Raw genomic sequence first — 27,726 nt, forward strand, 5'->3', positions numbered from 1 at the left:
GGGTGTGGCCTTGACCAACTGCCACTTTGCTCGTTTGAAAGCCATGATGTCTCTCTCTCTCATGGGTGGGCCAAATTCTCTGGGCGGGCAAAGCAGAGAAAGGGGAGGTAACCTTGCTCCTTATGAGCTCATAGAGCTCAACAGTCCCGCCCCTCCTCTGAGAGACCTTGGGTTCCGGAAGTAAATTTCCCATTCATTTCTCCCATTGACATCTGGAAAAATCCGTACATAAAGAGTTTTAGACCATGCCTTAGGCTAACCAGATGGTACGTGTCTCATAAGCATACAACGTACCATTTCGAATGAAAAAACAAACAGAAAATCCAAAAAAAGTCAAAGGTACAAGCTGTGTACATATTGTCATTTCAGAGCGAAGGAACTACTCATCCCATAAACCACCACGCACCACTGAATAAAGGAAGCTACGTTAGTTTAGCTAATAGCTAATTCGGCTAACCGCTAGCTGAGACAGCATGTTATAACTTTTAAAAGACCGTCAAAATAAAACCTGAAAATAACCGTTAACATATATAACGGCTGTTACATCAGCTGTAGCCTGCTTTCCCCAGTGTTTAGTTTGAGTTAATGTTATTTTAGACTGAATCAAGATGTCAGCTAGCGGTTAGCCGAATTAGCTGTTAGCTAAACTAATGTTAGCTTCCCGGTGGAGGCAAACGGCAGAAGCGTGGAACAGATCGTGATTCGTGCAGTGTCGTAAATCCTTGTGACGGTTCGTGCAGGCAGCTCCTCACCAGCATGAGTTCCACCAATCAGAGGCATCACTGTGGGATTGTGGGATTGTTCAGGATTTTGGGTAATGAAGTACTTATCCAAGACATCGCGAATAAAAGACGTTTATTTCAAAACAAGGTTGTTGCCCCATGATTTTTGGCGTCTATATGAGCATATAGAATCGCTTAGTCACGTCGGCATGCTGGTTTTAAGTCTACCATCGATGGTTACCATTTTATGGCTTATACTCCAATTTGTCAATGGAGAAATTGCATTGTATTTTTACTTCCGGAACCCGCTGTGGGCAGGACTGTTGAACTCTATAACGAGCAAGATTCCAGATCGGTCCATCTGAGCTTACATTTTCTCAAAGGCAGAGCAGGATACCCAGGGCTCGGTTTACACCTATCGTCATTTCTAGCCACTGGGGGACTATAGGAAGGCTGGGGGAACGCATATTAATGTTAAAAAAAAACTCATAAAGTGAAATTTTGGGATCTTTAAGAAAGAAAGGCACTGCACACTGAGGTACAAAAAAGTCAAACTTTATGCTGTGATTAAAGTGAAGAAGACTGAAGCATGCAGAGCCTTTCTTTCTTAAGCACAGTTTAAACTAAAATAATTAAGGTCAAGTTGATATTATACTTTAGTGATGCATTTTCCAAAATTAATTTGCAATTAATCAAATTACATAAACAATTGACATTCAGTGAACCTGGGCCTTTTGGAGGGTCATAGGGGTTTGAGACTCTGGGGCAATTACCCTCTGTGACTGTTTGTTAATCCAACATGGATACATCTCATATACAGTACATAATTTAAAAGCTATTTCCATTTGACTGTATTGTTTCTTTCTGGTTAATGTTATATTAAAACAATTATTATATTAAAAAACAATTGGGTAGTTTGATAAGAAAAAGTGAAATGCACAGATGTTACCATCTGCATAAAATGTGCAGAATGCAATTAATAAAATGTAGAAAAAGTCATTTTCAAATAGAAACATTATAATGAGCAAATTGAGGCTTAAGAAAATAGAAAAAAGCGGATTGAAAGCAAGTACGTACAACGAAGTGATTAGTCACTGGTTAAACGCTGGATGTGGAACATGGAGTATGACATATCAAACAATATGGGACATGAAAATGAGGAACAAAATGAGGCTATTAACTTTTTTTTTAAATATAAAAGTGAGTGTTGTAAAGCAGCTCTGAGAATTATGTAAGTAGGCCTACAAATACATTTATGCAGGTTTGTTTTTCATCAGGGCTTGCAACTTGTATTTCAATCTCCCTAGAGCCACTATATATTGGTTAACTGATATTATATATGCCTAATTGAAAATACTGTAATTGGTTTAAAATAGGCTACAAAAGTGGGTAAAATCTCCCATTACTCTTGAATCATGTCAAGAGTAATTGTATTGCTTTAAAAGAGCACTGCCCTGCTCTAAACACCAACAATTATGTATGAGACACAGTGTTAACATCTGTCTAACGTCTAACTACATTCATTATTATTACAGGTGAAATGTGTCAAAGTCTGACAAACTCCATTTTCTTCAGTTGTTGTCGCCTGGGCTCGCGCCGTCTCAGTGGCTAAAAAGAATTGTGATGGCGTTGCGTCACTTCCTGTTCAAAGCTACATGATGGCGGTGTCCATGACAGCACTGGCACATTGACTTCGCCTGGAGTTGTGCAGCTCACCCTCTCCATAAACTACTCTGGGGACATTTGTCAGTAGATGACCTTAAGCGAAACCATTGTCACTGAATATTTAATGAACTGAATCGCAGGTAAACAGCTTACTTCGCTCAAATTGCTCCGCATTGCTAATATTGCATGTAACGTTACATTAGCTACGTGCCTGCTGGGGACCACAGCTAGCTGTTAGCTAATTGTGTACGCAAGGTTACACAGGGACACGGATGTGTTTTTACACATTAGCTAACGTTACTTGCTTCATTGGCACTTGCGACTTCTGAAATATAACTTAAATTCATGTCGTCCTCTATGTTTTAGATCATGGCGCTCCACAGACTGTCCTTCAGGCTTCGGCAAACGGTAAGATCACTGTTGGAGAAGCTGCAGATAAATTACCTGGACACTATATAAAGAATATTCTTTCTTTCTTTTTTTTTGTGTGTGCATTACATGGTCCCAACATTTGCAGTATGTGGGCATTGGCAGTAGGTTAATTTACATGCCTACCAGTAAACTTACATAAACATGAATTACTGAGGTTATTTAAATAACTATTCATGAGTACGATAGCTTATATAGTTGATTTACAGCATATACTTCCTAATAAGCTACCTTGTAGTTTTAGTTATCGTTATTACACTCGTTTAAAAAAACGTGTTTTAAAAAATATTAAGCAAACCAAAATTCAGAACAGACTGTTATTTAGAACATGTAGAATTCAGAGCAATGCTGTATGTCACCCTGACCAGAGCACAGAGGTATCCATGTGCTCAGTAAAGATTCAGCATACAACCACTCACTGCTTTCAATCAGTCCCAGAGGACAGAAAGCATCACCTGTGTGATGTTCTGTTCAGTGCAATATTCGGGTAAATCCTATCCTGTAAATGCCTGCCAGATATCCAAGTATGGTCAACATGACAGATGAATGTAGATTACAGTTCATGTTTACGTACGAGCTGTTTGACTTTACTCGGTTTTTGCTGAAGGCTCTCCATCAGTGTATTACGTGGTTGTACTGTATAATTAATTTGTTAGGTTTATATCTGATGCGGTGTGTTTTGACACACATCAGTGTTCCGTTTGGATTATTTTTCTTTTGCCTCTGTATGTATTATAAATACTGTATTGTAAGCCAATGTGGGCTAGGCACCTTTGGAAGTATATTAACACTTGAATAAAAGTATTCACTCAATTAAACTTTTGCAGGTAACGCATGTAAGGCCCCTTCATACCAGTGGATGTGGGCAACAACAGCAGCAACAGCAGCAGGATGCTGTGGCTGTGGAGTCAGAACCTGAGCCCTTCTCAGTTTTCAGAGCACAGGAGAATGATCCGGTAAGCAAATCTGACTTAACCAGTGCAAATGTTGTAATTATGCCAACAGGCAGGGGGGAAACATGGCACAGGTGCCCAGTTGCAGCACATTTGTATTTGTAGCAGCAAGTGTCTGTACATGTGTATGATTTCAGTTGGTGAGCTCACTGTTTGTCTCTTCCCAGGCATGTCAGTCAGAGAAACATATCGGACAGTATTACACCCTGCCGTCTGCACACCTCCGCACTCTGTTCCCTCACAGCCTCCCTTGGCGCTATCAACAACAGGTATGTGCTTATATCACTCACTTCATGCACATTATTTTAAACATACTAGCTCAAAGATAATATTTTGTGACTTGATCAATTTTTTTTGGTCAAATGTACCATGAATACAAATTGTCATGTACGTTTTTTAGGTGAAGACGTTTAACGAAGCCTGTGTGATGGTGAGGCAGCCAGCTCTAGAGGTCATATCTTACCTGAAGAAAACCGACTACAGCAAGCCTTCTCTGCGATATTTATTCTGTATCCTTCAGAACACATGCTTACACTCCCAGTCAAACACACTGTTCTTCTCTTGATGCTTCTGAATAAACATGTTGTTAACCTTATCAAGTTGTTCAGATGGGTTGAAGGGCAGCGGGAAGACAATGTCTCTCTGTCACACAGTCCACTTCTGCTACACACAAGGATGGCTGGTGTTGCATGTTCCTGATGGTGAGATAAACACAAATCACACACACCAAGTGGCTGACTGTTACCACTGTACAGAACGTGAACTTCTTCTGTGTTTTTTTATTTATTTATTTTTTTATATTGCAGCTCACCTCTGGGTGAAAAACTGTAAAGAGCTGCTGCCCTCATCTTATAACACCTCTCGCTTTGATCAGCCGTTACAAGCCACTGACTGGTTACGCAACTTCAGAATCACCAATGAGCACTTCCTTTCAAAGGTAAGGATTTTTCTGCAGTGTGCCTTTTTTAAACATCAGTCGTCAAACGATATAAATTTTATTGGCTGCTATTTTTCAATATGAATTTTATTGCTCTTGAGTACACATAGTCAAAATGAAGGCTCGTGGAGTATTACAAAATGTATCACATTATTAACAAGCATGTAGGCATTTATAGACTATAAATGGGCCTTGACTGCATCTTCACAGTGGTTTAGGTCACATGCTGATATACATAAAGCAATTAAACTGCCTCATGACACCACCTGAATTTACCAACAAGCACAGTGTCTTTGCATGGTGCAATAACAATATAACAGCATGATATGGTTTGAAATGTATTATTTGAGGGATACATTTGAATGTACTGTATTGAGGATGGAGCATCCTAAAGGGATGCTTTGCTATTTTAAACCAGCTCTGTGTCACCTTTTGTGTGGCAGTGTGTAGATGAACCGTGTTTGGCTTTCCTCCGTGGCGCCAGGGCACAGAGCTCCCAGTGGAGCGTTTTTAGCTTTGTGTGAAAAAACACTGGACACCTGGTGCAGGACCAGGCCCATATAAACATGGTCAGTGAAACTGTACTGTTTCTTTCCCAGATAAAGACAAAGCAGCGCTATGTGTGGACAAAGAGAGAGTTCACTGAGCAGGGAAGTCCACTAGGAGAGCTGGTGGATCAGGTGAGTTTTCTCACCTTTAATTTGTGTTCATTGGAGATGTGGTTTATCTCTCTATTTTCATAATTTTGTTTTATTTTCTATTTGTTCCCTACTCATTCCTTTTTCTGCTCTAGCGATTTCCCCACAGGGGATCATTAAAGTTTCATCTTTCACCTTGTCTTTGCTTAGCGGTGATCATTAGCCAATGAACTGAGCATGGGGATGGATCAGCACGATATTTTTGTACTACACTCGCTGACAAAGGTGGAAAAAAGCAGTAGATTTATATTCAGCCTGTACATTTTCACCTCTTGCAATCAGTCATCTTGCTCTGTATCATTTGCTCCATAATAGGGAAACCGCTGACATAGCGCTGCCCTATTCACAAACTAATTTTGGTCACCACTGTCGTCACTGTGAGCTTGTTGTACGCTGTAATTAGATCAGATATTAATAGCCAGCCTTCTGACAGCACATTATTAGACAAAAAAATCAAATCAGTTTCAAACCTCCTGCTAAAGGGAATCTGCATTGAACTGTTGGATGTTTACAGGCTTAATACTAAAGAAATGGGGCATGAAATTACTGTTTGCTCTGACACATAGTTGCTCAGATTTTGATCCACAAAGTTATGTGTTTGTTACTATTTTAAATCAAAGCAGCAGAACCAGAGATATTGTCTTCTTTTATTCCGCACATCTAAACCTGGCACCTACATTACCCAGAACGTAGTCTTGCATTGCCAGACCTTTCTCCACAGTGCTGGGGAGGAAGCTCTGGCCCTTCCACACAACATTCCTGGATAGGAGAAAAACGTCCTCTGGTCTATTGGCATTTATTTGAACCAATCGCAATCGTCTTGGGCGGCACTAAGCTCTGGACGCAGTAGGTGTGGCTCTTCAAAATGTTCTTGGGAAGGAACTTGTTTTGGTGGAACATTTGCAACATGCAAAAGGAAACCCCACATACAGTATTAAATGAAGTTACCTGTTCACACAATACAGTAACGTGAGCTATTTAAATTAGCTGGATACATGGTTAAACATAATTTGCTCTTACCAGTGTATCGCCGTGTGAATTTTGTTCATACCAAATCCCCGCCAATCGGTCCCAAAACGGCCCAGTTAGAGAGTAAATATATTCTTTGTAAATCTTTACAATCATTCCCTGAACAAACCAAGCAGGCCTGCATTGTTGCACGATCCAAATTTTCATTAAAAGTTGCCATTTTCAGCCTGTAACGTTACTCAGAGGTTCTGGTTAATGTTGCTCGATCCGATCGGAGTTTAAAGTTAACTCAAAGAAAACTGAAAGTGAGGGACATCCGGCGGCGCGGGAACTAGCCCGCAAATGAGCGGTTGTCGATATAGACTACCCACAATACAACACCACCAACGACAATTCAGTTGGTGATTTGGGTGTGTTATGCGCATGGTGGCAAATGTATGAGCTGCTATATATTATATTATACAGCCTTTTTCACAAGACCTGTAAACGGACCTGGATGTGTAAAATCGATGGAGATGACCTTTAATTGCTTATAATTTCCCGTCGTAAGACATTGTCATCAGGCATCTGATGGTGTTTATTTTGCCGTAGGGTATATCTCGTGTGAAGAGCAGCAGTGATGTGGTGGGGGCGGTGATGAAGGAGCTAAGGCTGCAGAGTGGGCAGCCAGAGTCTGACTTCCGCCTGGCCGTGGCTGTGGATGGTGTCAACGCCCTGTGGGGAAGATCCACCATCAAGAAGGAGGATAAGAGTGCTGTGAGGAAACACATTCACAATCATGTCACGCCTCATATTTGTCTTTATGCTTCTCTTTCAGTTTCCACTGATAAGACGTCTTACGTGTCTCTTTCTTACTGTTACCAGGTGGATCCGGAGGAGCTCACTTTGGTTTATAACCTGAAGAAGCTGATGACGAACGACTGGGTGAGAAGAACGCAGTAAAGGCGATGACCACAGTTTCATGAGAATGTTATAGTTCAGTTTTTGTTACCATTAACATTTACTCTTTGTCTCAGACTGGAGGCGCCATCATCACCACTGTGTCTCAGACGGGGTCTCTCTACACTTCAAAATCTGCTTACTTGCCTCAAGAGCTGCTGGGAGAGGTCAGAGATCATTTTATTGTACTTTTATAATCTGTAGCCCTTGTGATTAGTATTTCCTTCTCTTTAACTTCGATCTTTAGTAGGGAACTTGCAAACCTGGCCTCGAGACGGCATCACTCCCATCCTCAGGACTCATGTGCAGAAGTTTTTTTTTTTTCAGATTTAAGTAAATTGATCAACACAAGACATAATTTGTTGTTGCTTTGTGGCGAGAATCTCAACCTTTTGTTGTCTTTGAGCAACAAAACAGACAGTAGATCCAGTTGTATTGCCAGTGTACACATTACTTGTGACATTTGTCAATGAAGGGTTGCTAAACAGAAACCTAATCATCATTGAATCCTCAAATGTCAGTACTGTCACCATCCCATCTACCTCGTTCATTTTGTTCTACGTTAAAGCTGTACCCGTTTGCAGTGTTCTACCAGTGGTTGTGTTGTTGCATTGGGCTGTAATATTATTTATAGCGGTCGTATTTATCCAATGTCTGCGTGTCATTAGATCAATTTCCTAATGGACCAGTAAATCCATCATTGTCACTGACCTCTTCCATTTCTGCTGGACAACAACTGAAATGTAAAACTAGAAGTAGGCTCATATAAAATTCTTGTCTCACCAAATAAAAAAATGTTGATGTTATAATTGTAAATGGTAATCATTTAGCCTTCTGTTTTGGACCACTGACCATGAGACTTAAAACCAATGTACTAAAATATGCATTATTACACATAACTTCTCTGTGTATTTAAATTATACAATTATGAATATCTCTATTTGTTTGAATATTATAACATGGCCTGTGTTGTATTAGATATGAGGATATGCATGTCTGTATTTTGCAATTAATATGTGAGCTAGTAATCTAAATGGTGTTTATCGTGTTTGTGATATCTGAGCATGCTGGTTTTAAAGACAGGTTTGATGTGCAGCATGTTGACTTCCTGTCTGTGTTTTGCTCATCAGAGGGGGTTTGACAGCATGGACCCGTTCATCCCGGTGTCGGTGCCCAACTACAGCGAGAAGGAGTTTGAGAGCTGTTACCTCTACTTTATGGACCGCCAGTGGCTGCAGCATCCACAAAGTGAGTGATGACACTGTGGATGCTTTTCTTTAAAAAAAAAAAAAAAAAAAAAAAGTCAATCAAGTGATGCTGTTTTAGAACTTACATGTATTCTTTTTCCCTCGTCAGGTCGAACAGAGGAAGGAAAGAAAGAACTCATCTTCTTAAGCAACAGAAATCCATCAATGTTGGACAGAATTTGTGCCTTCCTATGAAGCTAGAAGAAGACACAAATCTCTCTCACACACACACACACACACACACACACACACACACACACACACACACACACACACACACACACACACACACACACACACACACACACAAATATCAGTGTCCTAGAAATACATAAATATACAAATGTCCATGTCTATAATATCTGTAAATTATGATGCGTGTTACTTTGATAATAAAATGTTAAATAAAGTAAAAACAGAACTTGTGTCGTTTGTGTTTTAGATAATTACTGTACATCAGTTCAAATCCACTGTAAATAACTTATTTTGTTTTAAACTCATATTTGAGAGGTGCCATGTTTTAGATTATGTATTCATCCTTTATGTAGCCTGGATGGTCCCTCTGAGAAAGATCTCTTCCCCCAGGGAGTCCTGCAGACAACCGCACATGCAGTTTCACATAAAAAAATAAATAAATACAAAATCACGTTACAACACATACCATAGTACAAGAAGAGAGTCATAGAGGCCATACCAGCAGCGACATCCAAACACGTTCCAGTCAAGTCAAGAATTATGCGAAACCTCAACATGTTTCCTTCAGGGCAGCTTGTCAAATACCTTTTAAATGTGTTCAAAGAAGGGAGTACTTTTAAGCTAATGATAATTTGCAGTTCATTTCATACCTAGGGTGCATAAAAAGAGAAAGCAGGCTCTGAGTGCACCCTGGGGACCTGTATAAAAAAATAAAAATCCTATTTGTTGATTGAAAACATAAAAGGCAGTTCCTTTATGGCGCAGCACCACCTGGTTGCTGTCCAGATTATTGCACTGATCACGTGATAGCTTTTCAAAATCACATGACAAAAAATCGGATCGCCGAAACAAACAAGGTGGCCCGAGGAGGAGACGCTGGTATGGCAGATTGGACAAAGTTAAGCTGACGGTGGAGTGTGAATATTTTTAAATGAACCCGCGGGACATGCCAGAGTTTGTATCAGGATCCTCTGAGGTGAGATAGCCTGCTTAAGTGCTCTGAATGACATGTACAAGCAAATGTGTGTGTGTCAGCTAAATAAATGGAGCAGTTGGGTCTTCGTTAACTTGTATTTTACAGTGCTGCCTGACTCTGATTCAACCCGTGTTTCATCGAATTTGAACTCTGTAGCCTAATTTCTATAATTCTTTGTTTCTAGATAAAATGGCGTTGTCATTGCCGTCATCTGTTCTTCTGGCCCTTGTTTTCCTCACAGCTGAATTGACCCTCTCTACAGGTAACGCAACACCGGTTGCAATTGTCCCAATGCTTGTATACTCTTGCATGTAAAGTTAATCGTGCATAACTTCTGTTCACCAATACAGACAGAAAAAAACAAACATGTTTCTATGACTTCTTCTCCTTCCAGGAAACAATACATGTGTTGCCAGAAACTTTGGCCATGACTCAGTGGTGTGTGAGTGTAATTCAACCTACTGTGACAGTGTTGGATCAGTCACCTTGCCCCCACTGGGCCACTACTCCTCCTACCTGACCAGCATGGTCGGCGACAGACTGGAGGCGGGCCGGGGTCAGGTCCAGGTGAACAGCACCGGCGCAGGTGAGTGATGATTGATGTGGGCTTCTGCTGGGGTGTCTGTCTGTGACGCTCGAGCATCTCTCTCATCTCTTCATGTGTCTCTTTCAGGGCTCAGGTTGACTATCGTTCCCTACCAGAAGTACCAAAAGATCAAGGGATTCGGTGGAGCTATGACGGACGCAGCAGCTGTTAACATCCTGTCTCTTTCTGCTGGTGCACAGGACCAGCTGCTGCGACAGTACTTTTCCCCTGAAGGTACACTCAGTAAAAGGAACCATTCGAAAAAGCCCAATGTGCAATAGTAGGGCAATAGCTCGGAAAAGCATAATGTGACCATAAATGCCAGGAATATATGAATATTTGTTTGTGTATTTTGCATGTAAAAACACAGCAACTACTGTTTTTCAAATAGCAATGGTTGTCCTGCTTCAACATATTGAAAAATAAAATAACACGCGTTCTGTGTCTATATGTTTAGGTTAGTTTGTTTTCCCCAATGACAGAATCATCATCAGCATCCATGTCGTACATAAGGATAAGAATAATTTGGACAACAGAAATGTGTAAAGAAAAATAACACAATAGCAGTACAAAAATATAGATACATTTTGTGATCAACTGTTTTTATTGATTATTATGCGCACATAGCAAAAAGGAAATAGATAGAATCTCATAAAAATGAGAAAAAGGTCGCCAAATGATGATATTGAATCATCGCCCAGCCTCATTTGTTATTGATGCGGTGTCTGTGGCAGGTATTGGCTACAGCGTGGTGCGTGTCCCCATGGCCAGCTGTGACTTCTCCACCCGTCTGTACACGTATGCTGACACACCTGGAGACTACAACCTGGACAATTTCACACTGGCCCCCGAGGACATCAAAATGAAGGTCTCTCTCTTCTCCGACTCTGAGACATACACATGTCCATCACTCCATAACTCTAATCTCTCCTCCTCCTCTTCTTCCTCTTAGATCCCTCTCCTGCAGCGTGCTCAGGCCTTATCTCCTCGCCCCCTGTCTCTGCTGGCCAGCGCCTGGAGTGCCCCCGCCTGGATGAAAACTAACGGTGCTCTCATAGGAAAGGGCTCCCTGAAGGGCCAGCCTGGGGGCAAGGAGCACAAAACCTGGGCTCAGTACTATATCAGGTGACATTTGGGGCTTTACTTTCTTCAACAGGGGGCCGGGAACCCTAGGGGGTCTTCAGAGTTACTGCAGGGGGGCTGCCAAATTATGGTATAATGTATAATAATTTGTATAATTTTTTCCTAAGGATTCACTCTGCCACACGTATGCTTAACATTAAAACATGATTTATAAAATCGTGGCAACAATTTTTATTTTATTAGCTTAGTATTCTATGTACCAAAATGTATGTAAAAAGCCTTTAGGCCACCCACATGCTATTTTAGGCACAGTTTAATATTCATCTTCATTTTTATACAATATATGTAGTAGGGGAGATCCCTGATTCGTCTCTCTGAGTTAAGGGGTCCTTGGCTTAAAAAACGTTGAAGACCCCTGCCTTAATGCAATGTCAAATACAAAGGGAACTTATTCTGATGATCGGTTTTTTTCTTTTCTCTCAGGTTCCTTGAGGAATATGCTAAATATAACTTGACCTTCTGGGCTTTGACCACAGGGAATGAGCCCTCTGCAGGACAGATAACAAACTACAGGTCTCTTCTCACATTATATTACAAAGAATTAACCATCATCGTCGCTCCCCGTATTTCACAACCGACTGAGAAGTATCTTACTGCAGTTTCCAGGCACTTGGCTTCACTCCTGAGGAGCAGAGGGACTGGGTGGCTCTGGACCTGGGCCCTGCCCTGCACGCTTCTTCACACCCACGCACACACGTCCTCCTACTGGATGACAGCCGCCTGCTGCTGCCTCACTGGGCTAAAGTGGTGAGTCCAAGGACGGAGATATAGTGGGCAAAGTCATGGTAAACTTTGTTATACCTAAGACTTCTCTGGTGGTGCAGGCAAGAAATGAGGAATTTCAATATAAATCAGTATATGAAAAGAAAATAGATTGACCAATACTAAAAGATCATAACATTTTAAACTTAAGATATAATGTATGATTCAATACAAGCTGCATTCAACACAATGAAGGAGATATATTTAGATGCTGGGGGAAAGCTAAAATAAGTGTAGTTAGCTGCCATTTACTCTGTAGTGAAGCAGGTGCAGGAATAAAGGAGTTTTTATATCTTCCAGTCTCACATCTTTATCCTCTGGAGGAAAGAGTGTAACATTACCAATGTATCAGATTGGAATCGACTGGAAGAAAGGAGTTTTTGTGTAGTAGCCGAGAGAGGTTTTTGTTTTTCATAAAGAAGCTCCCAAACCAGGGACAGACATGACGGAGTTAAGGACAAGATAAGGCTCTGGTTCACCAAGTTTAATTCAAGAATTTTTAAGACTTTTTATTACCACATAGAATGCAATTTAATACTGGTTTCAAAAGATGAGAGTATGATGGGAAAACCAGTAGGAGCGATACGGCCTAGAATTATATATTATTATATTTAGGTTAATGCAGCATTTACCAATAATTTCCAGTGTTATAATCCATTACATTAACGCAGCCTAGACCCGGATAAGCCGCATAAAATGCAGAAATAGAATAACTAATAAAAATGACAATTGAAGTTTAGGTTTTTGCTAAAATTAACACTTGTCCCATGAGTTCCCTGGCTACTGTAACTAGTGTTTGCTACAGGTCTGATGGAGCTGAACAGAACAGCCTCCTGCGCCCACAATCTAGAAGAGTATTAGTAAATTACTTTTTAATACCATACAAGGCGTTTCTTTGTTGAAGAAAGTAAGTGTGATGCTTTTTATTACTTTTCAGTACCTGTTTTTTTTTTTTTTTTTTTTCCTTCTCCCTCCAGGTCCTAAATGACATTCATGCAGGAAGGTACATTCATGGCGTTGCAGTTCACTGGTACATGGACAGCCTTGTCCCAGCAGAGATAAGCCTGGGAGTCACCCATCATCTGTACCCAGAGTATTACCTGTTTGGCACAGAGGCCTGCTCTGGCTGGAGCCCGCTAGACAGAGGGGTGAAGCTGGGTAGCTGGGACAGGGCTGAACAGTACGCACATGATATTATAGAGGTACGTTATTTTGCATGAGGCTTGTTCAGTCAGATCCACTGTGACACATGTGAGATTTGACAAGCTCTGAGCTGTTTGTGAAAGGTGAATCCCCTCCCTCGATGCTGCAGTGCAGGTTTACAAGTTACACTCTGCTGCACACACTATTCAGAAATTGCCTGCAGGCCATCAAAGCAAGCTAGAACTGGTGTTTTGTTTCTACTTTCTTCACTCTCTCTCAAATGAAATTGGACTCTTCCCCCCTTTCTATCTATTTTGCATGGGTGCATTCAGACTCTAGACATCTTAAAGTTCCCATGACATGAGGCTCTTTGGATTCTTTTATATAGACCTTAGTGGTCCCCTAATACTGTATCTGAAGTCTCTTTCCCAAAATTCAGCCTTGGTGCAGAATTACAGCCACTAGAGCCAGCCCCACAATGAGCTTTCCTTAGTATGTGCCATTTCTGTGTCTGTAGCTATTGAGGAGGAGAGAGGGGGGGCAAGTTGGAGGGTGGGGGTGTGGCCTTGACCAACTGCCACTATGCTCGTTTGAAAGCCATGATGTCTCTCTCTCTCTCTCATGGGAGGGCAAAGCAGAGAAAGGGGAGGTAACCTTGCTCCTTATGACTTCATAAGGAGCAAGATTCCAGATTGGCTCATCTGAGCTTTAATTTTCTCAAAGGCAGAGCAGGATACCCAGGGCTCGGTTTACACCTATCGCCATTTCTAGCCACTGGGGGACTCATATTAATGTTAAAAAAAAACTCATAAAGTGAAATGTTCATGCCATGGGACCTTTTAAGAATCAGGACGGATTTGTTTATGTGCTGTCCTTGTGACATTAAACAAAACACCAGGCACCGGTCCAGTGGATTCATTTAAACAAAACAACCCCTCTTACTACAAAGTTACAAAGCACAGACTAGATACCAAACTGTGGGTGTTTTCTCCATGGCAGGACTTAAATCATTATGTGGTGGGGTGGACTGACTGGAATTTGGCGTTGGACCAGACTGGTGGGCCAAACTGGGTTAAAAACTTTGTGGACAGCCCTGTTATAGTGGATGCGCAGCGTGATGTCTTCTACAAGCAGCCAAACTTCTACAGCATGGCCCACTTCAGGTAGCAAACTGGCTTTGTCCACACTGTTCTTTTTTTTTTTTTTTTACCTGTTCCATCATTACATGGAGGCAGTCTAATGAAATCCACACAAATCACCCTTTTCCACAGCAAGTTCCTGTGGGAAGGGTCTCAGAGAGTGGGTGTAACCGCCAGTCGGGAAACAGAACTGGAATACTCTGCCTTCATCAGACCAGATGGCTCAGTAGTGCTCATCATACTCAACAGGTACGTGAAATGTGTTTTTTGTGCAAATGACAGAAAATGTATTCTATTACATTGTGCGTTTGTGTTTTGTAGGTCATCATCAATGATCCAGTTTGAGGTATGGCATCCCGCTGTGGGCTACATCTCCTCCACTGCACCGGCTCATTCATTGCTCACACTTGCTTGGAACACACACTGATCATTAATACAAGTTCATATTTGTTCCACCATCATTAATTTTTCTATGCATATTCCAAAATGCCACAAAAAGTAACTGTTTCCTGTTGGAACCTTCTCATTACCAAAGTGGTTACTTTGAGTGCTTTGTCGGTATTGAACCACTCAGACGCACATTTTCTAATTACCGGTGCAAGATTAATTTATTTTTAAATTCCGTGCTTTTATGCACAGCTTTACTGATTTAAGTGGTCACTTTATTTTATTTTTGGTCACTTTATGTATTTTGTTAACCTTGGCAAACTAAAATAAGAACCTTACCTCATTTGATTTTCATTCAAAAGCCTAAAATGCTTTTTTATGCACTGATTCCTATCAGGAATGGTACCTGAAAGTAATGAATGTATCAGTTCACCAGAATGACCTTTACTGAAGCGTAACTGGTGCCTTGATTTCCCGCTAATGATGAAGTATCGTCACACCATCTTATCAAGAAATCATATAAATAATGTACAGAAATTAAAATGCCTTCTGCTGTTGCTATTTAATTTTAAATAAAGTGCATTTTGGTTCAAAATATTCCATGTTTTGAGTATCTTTGGGTGCGGAGAGAATTTATATAATGTAATCGGGTTGTGAACAATATAAATTCAACTGACAATTTTTTGTCAATTTATTAATACATCATAGACATGTTTTCATATATATAATATACAGTTTAATAACCAGGTATTTCACATTTGTCTCCATTCTCAATGTTTTTTGTTCCTTTGCAAACCATAAGTTGACTAAAATTATTTACATAAAAAAAAAAGTGATAAAAAAGTGAAACAAAAGACGGTCATAAACTGAGGAATAAAACGACAGAGGGATGCCATCTGTTTATAATATACACCAGGAAGAGTATGTTTAAATCTCAATTATTAGTTGGACAATTTTGTTCTCTTGGTGTGATATTTGTTTTCCCCAAAAGGTGTAAGGAATCCCTTGTTTTCATTTGATGTCACAGCTTCCATTTGTGGCCATTAAACAGCAGCGACTCAACGTGATTCCTATAAAATACTCTGTTGTGTTTTTTTTTTTGACGTACACTACAGAGGGTGGACGCAATAACATGAACACCTTTACAATGCGATCTAATAAAACACCACCAGAATAAATAACCATAATTCAATCAAGATCTCCCTGGCAAAATACAAAAAAACCTGTATTGTACCCTTCATAAATATAACATTTATTGCAGGGCTATAGGTGTTCATGTTGTTAGGTCCAGCCCCTGTAAATGCCAAGAGTAACCAAGTAACCCCTACAGTATTTGCCAAACAGGGCTCAGTTGCATGATTTAGCTAATTTTCTGATGAGTAAAGAGGGCATGGTATATAGAATATAAAGTCTGGCATTTTCCCGCAATAGTGTATTGCAGCAGTGCATTTCAAGAAAGATCGAAAAAAAAGTTTGCTTGAGAGGTGGAAGTAGAGAAGACATGGGCTTGATCATCATCAATCTAGGCTGGTTTGTTATGAGGCAAAAAGAAGAAGAGATCTAGCAGACCTCAACCGACTGTTAAGACGTCTGTATGGGTATTTGTATACGTGGTTGAGGAGAAAGGCATTCAAATAGAAAATTAAAAATACAAAAAATATAGCAGACCGAGATGATTATGACTGCAACAGGGATGAAAAGAGGAAAGTGAGAAGTGATTTGTCTTCTCGGTGTGTTGTTGTGGATGTAGGCGAGGAGAACCGAGGGATGAGACAGGTGGGTGTCTCAGAAAGACCATCTCTCCTGTGTGCGGGGGTCCATGGAGAGGGTGGGGGACTCTGATGGGGGCTGGCTGCTGCTGTCTTCTCCGTTCAAACTCTTCCTACACACTGGACATGTGTCATGCTGTGTAGCCACAGAACAGAAAATAGAGAACATTAGCTTTGGGCAGTTTTCTCACAGGTGGACTCCTTATTTTAGTCATATTCACACGATGCCCAGGCGGTTCTGTGACTTTGAATGCCAGGATCTTTCTGTCTCGTCGTCAGTCAAATATACCTCAGCAAAATTTCCCCACTGCTAATGTTAAATGATTGGTAGGGTAGGGCAATTTCAGCCTGAGTGATCTAATCCTCCAATTTAGCATTGAACAATGTATTGTTGATTTTAATTTGGCATTCCTTTAAGGCAATTCTAAGGGTAAGGCTTGCGATATTCTATATATTTTTGTATCCAACAAATCTCATGAAAGGACCAAAACCAACAATGGATTGATCCAACTAACTAACAAGTATTTCCTGCCAAAGTCTGATGCAGCTTAAGCATGATTTATGGTCCTGCGGAGGCTCCACGCAGAGCCTACGTTAAGTGGCCTGAAGTTTATACTTGTGCGTTGGTGTGTGCGTTGTTCTCTTAATAGCAGAGACAGTATGTGTGTGTGCGTGGAGAGGGTGTGGTAGAGCGAGTGAGAGAGTAGCTTAGGAGCGAGTGCCGACTCTTGAGTCATAGGCCCTCATTTATCAAACTAACGTAGAAACCAGTGCAGAAATCATCTTACGACAGGCTTCACGTGTGATTCATGAAATGTTTGTATCACACCAATCGGAGCGTAAGAATGGTCGTACATTGATAAATGCAGCGGCTGGAAACAATCAAAATTTAAATTTCACGCCCCAATATATATTTTGAGGCCTTGCCCCTACAATTTACAACATGGCGAGACGTAATCCGGCTGAGAACCGGCACTTTTCAGAGGTGGAGATTGAAACCCTGATTCATTTGCACGTGTGTACTATTTGTCAGCCTGAAAACTGTTATTAAAGGCTGTAGAAAGAATGCGGAATGGAAAGAGATCACTGATGCGGTCAACAGTGTTGCTGTGGTAAATCGGACTCCAGCTGAAGTTTATTTAATTTATACATCCTTGATGTATGCTATAGTCTTAATAGTAATATACAGGCTTATATTGCAATCTCTTAGGCCTACATGTAGGTGTACCTATATTTAAATAAACACAGTAGCGGCGTTTATGCAGTGTCTTTTATTTTACTCATGTTTTTTTCAATGTTCACTTGTGGCCGTTAACGACACTTTAAAAAGAGAAACGAGAACCTGAAGAATAAATAAAAATGTTGTGCATCGTCGTGTTTCCTGTATTGAATATCATTGCCAAACATAACAATATACCTTTTAAAAGCGAGGAATAATATCCTGTCTCCTTCGTATAGCCCCCAGTTGGGGCTGTGCTGGACACTGCTCTCTGGGCATCGGTTCATCTGGCTTCATCACTACATTTATGGCACCCTGTTTTCCTGCGCGATGTTGTGCAGAACCCCACAGGCTAAAACAATGTTGCAGACATTTTCTGCCGTGTATAGTAGGGTCCCCCCCGCTGATGCAAGACAGAGCCATCTGCGCCTTAATCAATCCGATGGAGCACAACTGTGTGCACTGTTGTACTGGCGCATAGAGGTCTTCTAAAAGAGCCAGATCTGCCATTGCTGATAATTAATAAACTGATAACTTCTCCTTCTCCTGTTAAACTGATTATATGCTGCACCGCAAGTCCACACTGACTCGAAAACCTGTGTACACGAGTTCAGACCAGACGTGAGATTTTATCGCAGCGTACGCGGTTTTAGGTCGTACGCACGTTTCATAAATGAGGGCCATAGTGAGGGAAACAAAGTGTTTCCCCTGTGCTTTCTGACCACAGTCAGAAATCTGTAGCAGGAAAAGGTAACCCTCTCCTTGATTGCATGTTGTTTATGGAGAAGGAGAACTAAGAAGTAAGTGAGTAAGGGGAAATGCAACGCTACCAAGCCACGGGAGGTACACATCAGGCTACGATGCAAGGGTCCGGCGTAGGTCCAGTGTTTGATCCGTGTTTCCATGTACCTACGTACGTAGCCACGGCGTAGATTTAACGCAGAAGCATGAATCACGCTTTTATTCTTCTCAAATACAGTATCAAATGTCATTAAAGGATATCTTTTGTGAGTTTATGAGCTCTGTTATGACTCACCATTTCCAGCCATGGTACTATACAGTCTGAATGGAAGAAGTGGTTACAGGGTAGCTGTCTGACCGGCTCTCCCACTGCGAAGTCCTCTTTGCACACCGGACATTCCATACAGCAGTCTACAGGAGAGAAGATAGAAATGCTTTATCAATACCCCTGTGGTTTTGAGTGATTTCTGGTGTTACTTATCAGTCACTTGCTAATGACTCACGTGTTGAGGGAATGTGCAACAGATTATTAATACCAAAACTATGCTTGCATCATAAAGTTTCTTAGCAAGCAAGCTACAAAGCATGGTTTTTACTAATTACTAAAAACAATTATACACAAAGATGAAAGGCCTGACGCCTCAAGGCCTGGAAAAGAAAAGGCATGTGAATCGTCATTTCTCCGAAGAAGTCAGCTATGAACAGCCCTGCAAAAGCTGGGCTGCATAACTAACCACACAGTTACAGCTGAGTGGTAAAATAGGACAACACACACACACACACACACACACACACACACACACACACACACACACACACACACACACACACACACACACACACACACACACACACACACACACACACACACACACACACACACACACACACACACACACACACACACACACACACACACACACACACACACACACACACACACACACACACACACACACACACACACACACACACACACACACACACACACACGAGGAAGTCAAAAAGAACAGATCCACAAGAGGACTTGGAAGAACTAAAGGGGAGGTGAAAGACCAGCATGCAGAAGCACGTTATCTTAAAGTAATTTATGAACACATTGTTGATATGCTCAAGGTTTATGGTTGGTTTATGGTTTACATTTCGTCCCAGAAAAACACAGTTTCAGGGGCTTCTTTTGTATATATTATACAGTCATGTGAAAAAATTACAACACCTACGCTAAAGTTGACTAAAAAGAGGAATAAAAAAATCTTTTGGAAATTGATCTTAATGCCTTAATTAAAAGAAATTAGGAAAAATCCAATCTTTAAGGACACTAATTTTGTTTGTGAATGAATAATGTATCGTAAATAAATTAATGTTCTTCCTTAAAATACAGGGGGCATTAGTATGTACACCCCTATGTTAAATTCCCATTAAGGCTGAGCAATTTGATCGATTCTGCGATATAAATCGATATTTTTCCCCCCAAGAAAGTATCGATTTTTAAGCCGCGAGTATCGATACATAAGTCCCATTCAAATCCCCCGTGTTTACCCCCGTTCGCGTTGCAGGAACAGCGATTTGGTCAGCCAGCCGCTAGTGTCGCTGTAGAGCAGCCAACGTCAACTGGCGGCCCGCTGCCAAAGCTTTTAGTCTGGCCCGCAGAATAATCGTGAATTCAAAAATGTAAAGAGGAAAAAATGTGTTCTGTTATTTATCATTTCAAGCATTTAGAGCAAAAACCCAGCCAGCAAATTTTTACAAACAAGCTAAAACAAAAGCTGTCAGTTTGTAGTCTAACTGTTTATCTTAGGTTGCCGGGAATCTGGAAATTTGGAAAAATTCTTGTAAACCTCACTGTTGGCTGAACAAACCAAACTCTCCGCTAGAGCGGACAATCTGGAGCTACTTAATATGCACGTGAATGACGCGATCGTTATGTTCGAGTGATGATGATGATGCTGATTGTATTATTTTGCCACAACATTGTTTCATTGCAAATGAGGCATACATGACGAGTGCATCGCCTGCTTATCAGTCATTCGTCATTAAAGCTGGGCTTTTGGCTTTTCCACGTCAACTTTTCGCTTCAGCCTCTTTGACAGTGACGTTTACCTGACAACAGCCTTTCTTTCTGCAAGCATTTTCCACCAATCAGGACGCTGCATACTACAATAATGTTTCCATAATCACAGACTTTAACCATCCCTCCTCAGTGAACTGCCTCCTAGTCTCAGATCATTTTCTAGTTAAAAGAGCCAGTTATCATTATGGAGTTTCCATGTTTTTTTAGGAGTTTGCTCTGGAAAAAATGTAGTTGATGATCCCTGCTGTAGACTCTCTGTCCAGTCAGAGACATATATTGTGTAATTGATGTTTTCAGTTCAATTAATTAAATCCAAGTAAATGGAACACTCACAAGATGTCACCAAAATCACTCTGTCCCCTTTAAATCTTTCAGAAAATGATGCAAGTGTATTGAATTATATCAAATCGTATCGTTGGCTGAATATCATGATATATATCGTATCGTGAGCTGGACATCGTGTATCGTATCGTGAGATTAGTGTATCGCTACAGCCCTAATTCCCATAGAGGCAGGCAGATTTGTATTTTTAAAGGCCAGTTATTTCATGGATCCAGGATACTATGCATCCTGATAAAGTTCCCTTGGCCTTTGGAATTAAAATAGCCCAACATCATCACATGCCCTTCACCATACCTAGAGATTGGCATGTGGCTATATATGTATGTATACATACATACATACATACATGTATATATATATGGTCAACTTTAGCATGGGTGTCCTAATTTTTTCACATGACTGTATATAAACACACGTGTCTTTTCATGTTTTATCTAAGTGCTGCACAAACTTCTAAACAAATAAGCATGTATTTACATAATGACAGATGTGTTATTAGCATTTATTTTTTTTTAACGGAGGAGATTTTATACGGAGAGGATCATACAAGGACACGCCCCTTGTGTCTGCATATATAAGCCAGTAGTTTCTAAGAAATGAGTGATGCCTACGCATTCAAACTTAATAATAGATACACACCGTTTAGATCCTGTATTACAAGGGTACCCCAGGGGTCTATTCTGGGACCATTGCTCTTCAGTTTGTACATCAATGACCTACCTTCCATTTGTGAGGACGTGGAGGTCTTGATGTACGCTGACGACACGGTTTTATATACACACGGTTCCAATGTTAATATTGTTGCTGCTAAACTATCTGAGGCAATGAGTAAAGCAACAGAATGGATGAACAAGTTGTGCCTTACGTTGAATACGGAGAAGACGGTAACAATGTATTTCTCAAATAAAACAAATTCAAAGTCCACTCCCACATATTTATGTGGATAGTTATATGATCCAAAATGTGGAAGAAGTTAAATACCTGGGAGTGATCTTGGATCCTGTATTAGATTTTAAAAACCATGTTAAAAGGGTTTGTCGTGTTTTGAAATTTAATATTGCTAACTTCAGGCACATTAGAAGCTCTTTGTCACTGGAAGCAGCTAAATCTTATTTTAATGCAATGATTTTATCGCATGTATTGTATTGTATGTCATCATGGTCTCAAGCCAAACAAACTGTTTTAAAGCCTCTTAGATCTTTACATAATCAAGCTTTGAAAATCCTAAACAAAAAACCTAGACGGCACCACCACTGTAGTATACTGGAGAAGTACAGTATTTTAAGCTTTGATAATTTGATCAGGTATTCTGATATCCGTTTGGTTCACAAAATTCTTAATGATGACGCTCCACCCCCTTTAAAAACATATGTACAGCTACGCTCTAAACTGACAAACAGAGCCTTGAGGTCTGTATCCAGGGGTGACTGCAATGTTCCCAAAAGAAAATCTGTTTTTTCTCAATCAGCCTTTTCCTATAAAGCAGTCAAAGAATGGAATCTGCTTCCTAACACTTTCAAGAATATCTAAAATTTTAAAAGCTTCTCGCGGGCAGTTAAATATTTCCTTTTAGACCATCAGACCTGCTCTCACTAACGCTTTTTATTCCATTGTTGTGTATATCTGTGTATTGCACCTTTGGTGTAAATAATCTATTTACATTGTCTTAACTGTCTTTGTTGTATAAACATGTTATGTTTATTGTTTTTGTCATGTATTTAACTCTGTTATGTCATTATAATTGTGGAGGACTACAGATGGAAAGTAGCATAATGCTAAATCTGGTGCAGCCATCTTTTTAATGTAACTGCACATTGTCCTGCTAAATAAACTAAACTAAACTAAACAAACAGCTAATCCAACCAAAGTGTGTGCAATTAGCTAATTGTTATAGGATCAGACTGACAGCTCCAGCCACATCCATGAGCAATATTGCAATTTGTACTTCAGGGATGCGACAAGAGAATTGTGGTGAGATCGAGTGAGACAAACGGTGAAACAAGGAATTACTGACCTGCTTGTTCCTGAGAAATATTGACAGTAGGGAGAGAAGAGATCTTCTCTTTCTCTGCTGGAGGAGGCCCTGTGTTCTCCAACTGACCTAGTAACTACACACACAAACAAAATTGTAAACTGTAGAGAAATTAAAAGGTGGCATGGACATACAGTTGGAGTTAAGTTCTATTAAGTGTGGTTTACCTGTGTTATCACGGCATCTAACCCTCCCTGTCCCCAGGCGTAATCCCCTGGGTTAGAGTGCAGCATCCCCGTCCTGAGAGAGACACAGACACAACAAGCTGATAAGAAATAGCACTTGCACTTTGACGCTAGCACTAACACTGTGACGGTACTGTAATGTCATCTTACCATGAGAGGGGAGGTGAGCCAGGGACTCCGGAGTTGGCAAAGAGGCCAGCGAGAAACTGTTGTACAATCCTGAGACACAGAGAGAAAATATACAACTGTTAATGTCATCACCATAAATAAGAACAGTGAGGATTGTAAGAGCATAAATAGCACTGTCATTGTTATGAGTGGGAGTATGCAAGGCAGAAAAGAGAGCCAAGAGAGACTGGAAGACTGAACTGAAATGGTCAGTTACTCACCCCTCCACAGCAGGCGAGCGGTCTGGTCTACTGCTGCCTCTGGACCGGTATCTCCTCTGGCTGTGCAGGCGAGGGGGACGTCCTGGTCCCCAGTGTTCCCCAGTTCCTAGTAGACCCCCCATAGGTCCCCCTAGGCCTGCTGGGACTGACCCCCCAATCGGTCCCCCTCCGAACCCCCCCAGGTCACTGAGACCCCCCAAGCGCCCTCCAGGGAGCCGAGGTTCTGAGTCAGGTGTGTCACTGTCTGTATAGTAAGCCAAGTTAACAAGTAAAAAAAAAAGGTGCAAGTGGTATGGAAAAAGAGATTTTCAGGCAGAAAATGGGATTAAGGATAGGAAAGCAGGCAGCACAATGGGAAAAGAGAGGAAGCCAACATGCAATTGCAAAACGAAGGACAGGAGGCAACAGAAAGGTGAGTGGAGAAGAGGGCAGGGAAAGAAGAAGACAACGTTAATCAAAACACATTAAATGACAGCAACAAATCCTCTTTGCCCCACCCTATTCTCCCCAAAATCCCTTAGGTCAGCATGTACCTCTGCAAATTGTGTGGCTGCGTCATCTATCCCATTAGCGCCACCCTCTAGGAGACTGAGGGAAACAGCGCACAAGGGGACAAAAGACACATTATTAGCAACGTCCACTGAATCCTATACACATGTTCAGGTTTAGTGCTAGCCTGGGACAAAACTGCATGGTAAGCCTACAAGCTTCTAAAGTGCAACATGTGGGTACTTGTAAATAAGAATGTAAACACTGCCCATGTACTGTACCTGCTTTTGTTCCAAACTAACACTAAAAGGCCTTAACCGCTCATGTTGTCTGGAGAAGAGAGGTAGATACGTACCTGGAGTCTTCTGTTACTTCCTCTATGAACCCTGAGTCACATCTTGGACAGATATACTCCTGGAAAGAATCACAACAAAGACTGAGTTCCACAGGCAGCACACTGATTAAAAAAAATAAAAAATGCTTATTATAATTTCTTAGAAACCAAGATGACATATTCAAATGTATTGTTTTAGTTTGACCAACAATCCACAACCCAAAGATCTGCAGTTGGCAATTATATAAAGCAGAGAGAAGCAGAAAATTCTCCTCGGAGAAACCAAAACCCAAAATGTTTTTTATCATTTCTGCTTTAAAAAATAACAAATTATTTATTATCAAAGTAGTCGCAGATTATTTTTCTGTTGAGCAGCTATTGATGGATTATTTACATAATTGTTTCAGCTCTACTTTAGTAAAATCATGTCTATGTGATGATAGGATCAAATTGTTTTATAATCGTGTTATCCAAATTAATAATTACAAGAAAATAGCAATTAAAAGAACAAAAAAATAATGGTTATAGTTTTTGTTTTACACGTGAAAGGTTTTGTCCCAATGTAATCCATAAGAAATTAACACAGTTGGATTTTTATCCAACTGTGTTCATTGTAATGTAATATACAAATACTGTATTTGCCATATTGTGATATATTGATATCTGGAAAATATTCTTCTTTATTCGAACACTGAGCCTTTGAAGGGATTTATAAAAACATTGCAATGATATGGTGACTGGATGGTAAAAAAAACAAGACTTTGTCAATTTGTCTTTGCAAGGATAATACCAGTCAGATTTGTACGACGGCTGTTTTATGAATGTAGCCTTGGAGGTAGAACTGGTCTGCCAACCACACCTAAAGTGTAACCACTGCAATAGAATAAAGAAATACAGTACTAGGGCCAATTTGTACAGCTACTGTATGTTATCCCCTCAGTGTAAAACAGGGTTTCTCAACCATTGGAACAGGATTGAAGTGAGGCCGTTTAATATACAGACTGGACTACAAGAGCTTCAACTGATATGTGCGTTTCATAACATAATTTGATGAAAAAAGTAGGTCAAAAAATATATTATACATATTATTTTCTATTTGGAGCTCACTGGATGCTTGTGAAAACAAGAGTACAAATGAATACCATGCTCACATTACAAGTAATAGAGGGTGTTAAACTATGGTCATGTTCAGAGTTGGTTGATAAACCATGCAGTAAGCAAAAACAGTGAGTTTACGTGAGTTGTGTGTCATTTGCTCATAGACAGGTTATCATATTTGTGTTGCATAAATGGATACATGACTGATGGGATATACTGTAGTAGTGTGTGGGTGTTGCAGTCAGTTGGCTCAGTGAAGACATGCCACAGGATTGAGTGTGTCTGAGACAAGCAGGCCAGTTTAGAGTCAGTGACAGGGCAGGCTGGAATTACCCTCAACCCTATCATAAAAAGATTCAGCTGACAACAGTATAATCTGGTGAACTGATGTACTGACACAATGAGACATAGACAATGTAATATACAATCAGTGGCTAGTTTATTAGGTACCTTTTGTCCACCTCAAGTATATCAATCAAGCATAAATACTATTAGGGCAGCAGCTAACACTTTCATTTTCAGTTAATCCACAAATAATGTTATCCTTTAATTGATACATTGTTTGGTCAATATAATAATGAAATAGTCAAAATCCCCATCACAATTTCCTACAATACAAGCTGACGTCTTAAGCTAGCTTGTGTTGTTTTTCTTCTTTAAAAAACAGCAAATTTTCACATTTGAGTTCTGGAAACAAGAACAATTTTGCCATATTTGCTAAATAATGACTTACACAACTGATAGGTTGCCAAACTGGTTAGCGATTAATTTCTGTCAATCGACTAATCTATTAATCAACTAACGTTAATCATTTCAGCTCTCAGTTTAACGCAATAAAAGTGCATATCACACAAAATTACCAATAATTTGAATTAACACCTCTCTTAGAGCTGGGCAATATATTGATATTATATCGATATCGTGATATGAGACTAGATATCGTCTTAGATTTTGGATTTCGTAATATCGTGATATGACATAAGTGTCTTTTCCTGGTTTTAAAGGCTGCATTACAGTAAAGTGATGTCATTTTCTGAACTTACCAGACTGTAAGTAACTGTTCTATTATTTGCCTTTACCAACTTTGTCATTATATCCACATTACTGATGATTTATTTATCCAAAATCTCATTGTGTAAATATTTTGTGATAGCACCAATAGTCAACACTACAATATCGTTGCGGTATCGATATCGATGTATTTGGTCAAAAATATTGTGATATTTGATTTTCTCCATATTGCCCAGCCCTAACCTCTTTTAAACAGTTTTATCAAAACCATTATAACCTTCATGAACCTAGGATTTAGTACTAGGCTGCTGTATTAGACTGCATTAGTTTTAGCTATAGGTGTACCTATTAAACTGGCTACTGAGTGTAAATAAGACACCCTCACAACTGTCTAGGACGTAGAACATATACGTTTTATATATCCTGAGGTTAGTAAAAGTCTGGAAAGTTGTGGGTTATGTCAGCGTCTTTTAACTTTAAAATTGAAACTAAAACGAGTTAATGTTCCTGAAAATTCCCCCAAATGTCCTGTCAAGTGCGTTGTTTTATCAGATACAGCACTGAAAACAAAAATAGCCCAATATCAAACAACTAATGTTAATACGGTCTATAAAATTCAATAACAAGGTAATAACATAGACCTTCTCTCGGCTGTTGTGTTTTTTTGTGCAAAACAGAATATCCCCAAGCTGTCAAAGCAAGGCGTCCAGCAAAGTGCTTTGACAAACGTGTCTTTAACATGCAAGCCTAACAAAAGCTGTTGATATTTGCTTTCGATGCCATATTTTTGACAAAGATATTTGCGAGTGTCACGAGTTTATTTAGAGTTAACAACAAACGCCGCTAACTGCTAGCTAACTGGCTAGCTAGTGTTTAGCTGTAGCAACCAAGCGAAACAAACGGTATTTCAGAGAAAGGTTGACTTGTCAACCGCACATTTTATATAAGAGAGTATGAGAGATAAAGATAGAAAAACATCTGACTTACCGGGAGTTTGGGGTTTACTTCTCCCTTACAACAGTGACAGAAAAACCGATGCGGTGTAACAGCCGCAGCCTCCGCCATCTTCCCCAGACCAGCACAAACACTGACGTCGGTCCTCCACAAACTGGAGACAGCTGTCCGCCTCCAGCCCGGCATGCACCGCGGCACTCTG

General features: G+C 40.3%; 3 protein-coding genes across 3 annotated transcripts; 2 read left to right on the plus strand and 1 right to left on the minus strand.

Annotated features, from left to right (window-relative positions):
* The first annotated feature begins 2,352 nt into the window (after window positions 1-2,352).
* On the plus strand, window positions 2,353-8,870 carry dap3 (death associated protein 3). Its single transcript, XM_039805188.1, has 13 exons — window positions 2,353-2,527; window positions 2,754-2,795; window positions 3,644-3,772; window positions 3,937-4,038; window positions 4,170-4,278; window positions 4,378-4,470; window positions 4,576-4,706; window positions 5,306-5,386; window positions 6,965-7,129; window positions 7,238-7,297; window positions 7,390-7,479; window positions 8,443-8,560; window positions 8,669-8,870. Exons 2-13 carry the CDS (start codon window positions 2,757-2,759, stop codon window positions 8,752-8,754), a joined length of 1,203 nt encoding a protein of 400 aa, XP_039661122.1. The 5' UTR covers window positions 2,353-2,527; window positions 2,754-2,756; the 3' UTR covers window positions 8,755-8,870.
* A 695-nt stretch (window positions 8,871-9,565) lies between these two features.
* On the plus strand, window positions 9,566-15,487 carry gba (glucosidase, beta, acid). The gene is made up of 12 exons (XM_039805192.1): window positions 9,566-9,730; window positions 9,915-9,992; window positions 10,125-10,316; window positions 10,404-10,550; window positions 11,051-11,184; window positions 11,269-11,441; window positions 11,883-11,972; window positions 12,059-12,206; window positions 13,199-13,423; window positions 14,364-14,527; window positions 14,636-14,752; window positions 14,825-15,487. Exons 2-12 carry the CDS (start codon window positions 9,920-9,922, stop codon window positions 14,928-14,930), a joined length of 1,569 nt encoding a protein of 522 aa, XP_039661126.1. The 5' UTR covers window positions 9,566-9,730; window positions 9,915-9,919; the 3' UTR covers window positions 14,931-15,487.
* Window positions 15,488-15,946: 459 nt separating this feature from the next.
* Window positions 15,947-27,726, minus strand: rnf115 (ring finger protein 115). The gene is made up of 9 exons (XM_039805193.1): window positions 27,558-27,726; window positions 24,483-24,541; window positions 24,162-24,226; window positions 23,639-23,912; window positions 23,400-23,468; window positions 23,232-23,304; window positions 23,047-23,140; window positions 18,915-19,030; window positions 15,947-16,795 (listed from the first exon to the last, which is right to left on the minus strand). Exons 1-9 carry the CDS (start codon window positions 27,708-27,710, stop codon window positions 16,676-16,678), a joined length of 1,023 nt encoding a protein of 340 aa, XP_039661127.1. The 5' UTR covers window positions 27,711-27,726; the 3' UTR covers window positions 15,947-16,675.

This window comes from Perca fluviatilis, chromosome 7 (genome assembly GCF_010015445.1).
Source record: "Perca fluviatilis chromosome 7, GENO_Pfluv_1.0, whole genome shotgun sequence".
Classification (NCBI taxonomy): Eukaryota; Metazoa; Chordata; class Actinopteri; order Perciformes; family Percidae; genus Perca; species Perca fluviatilis.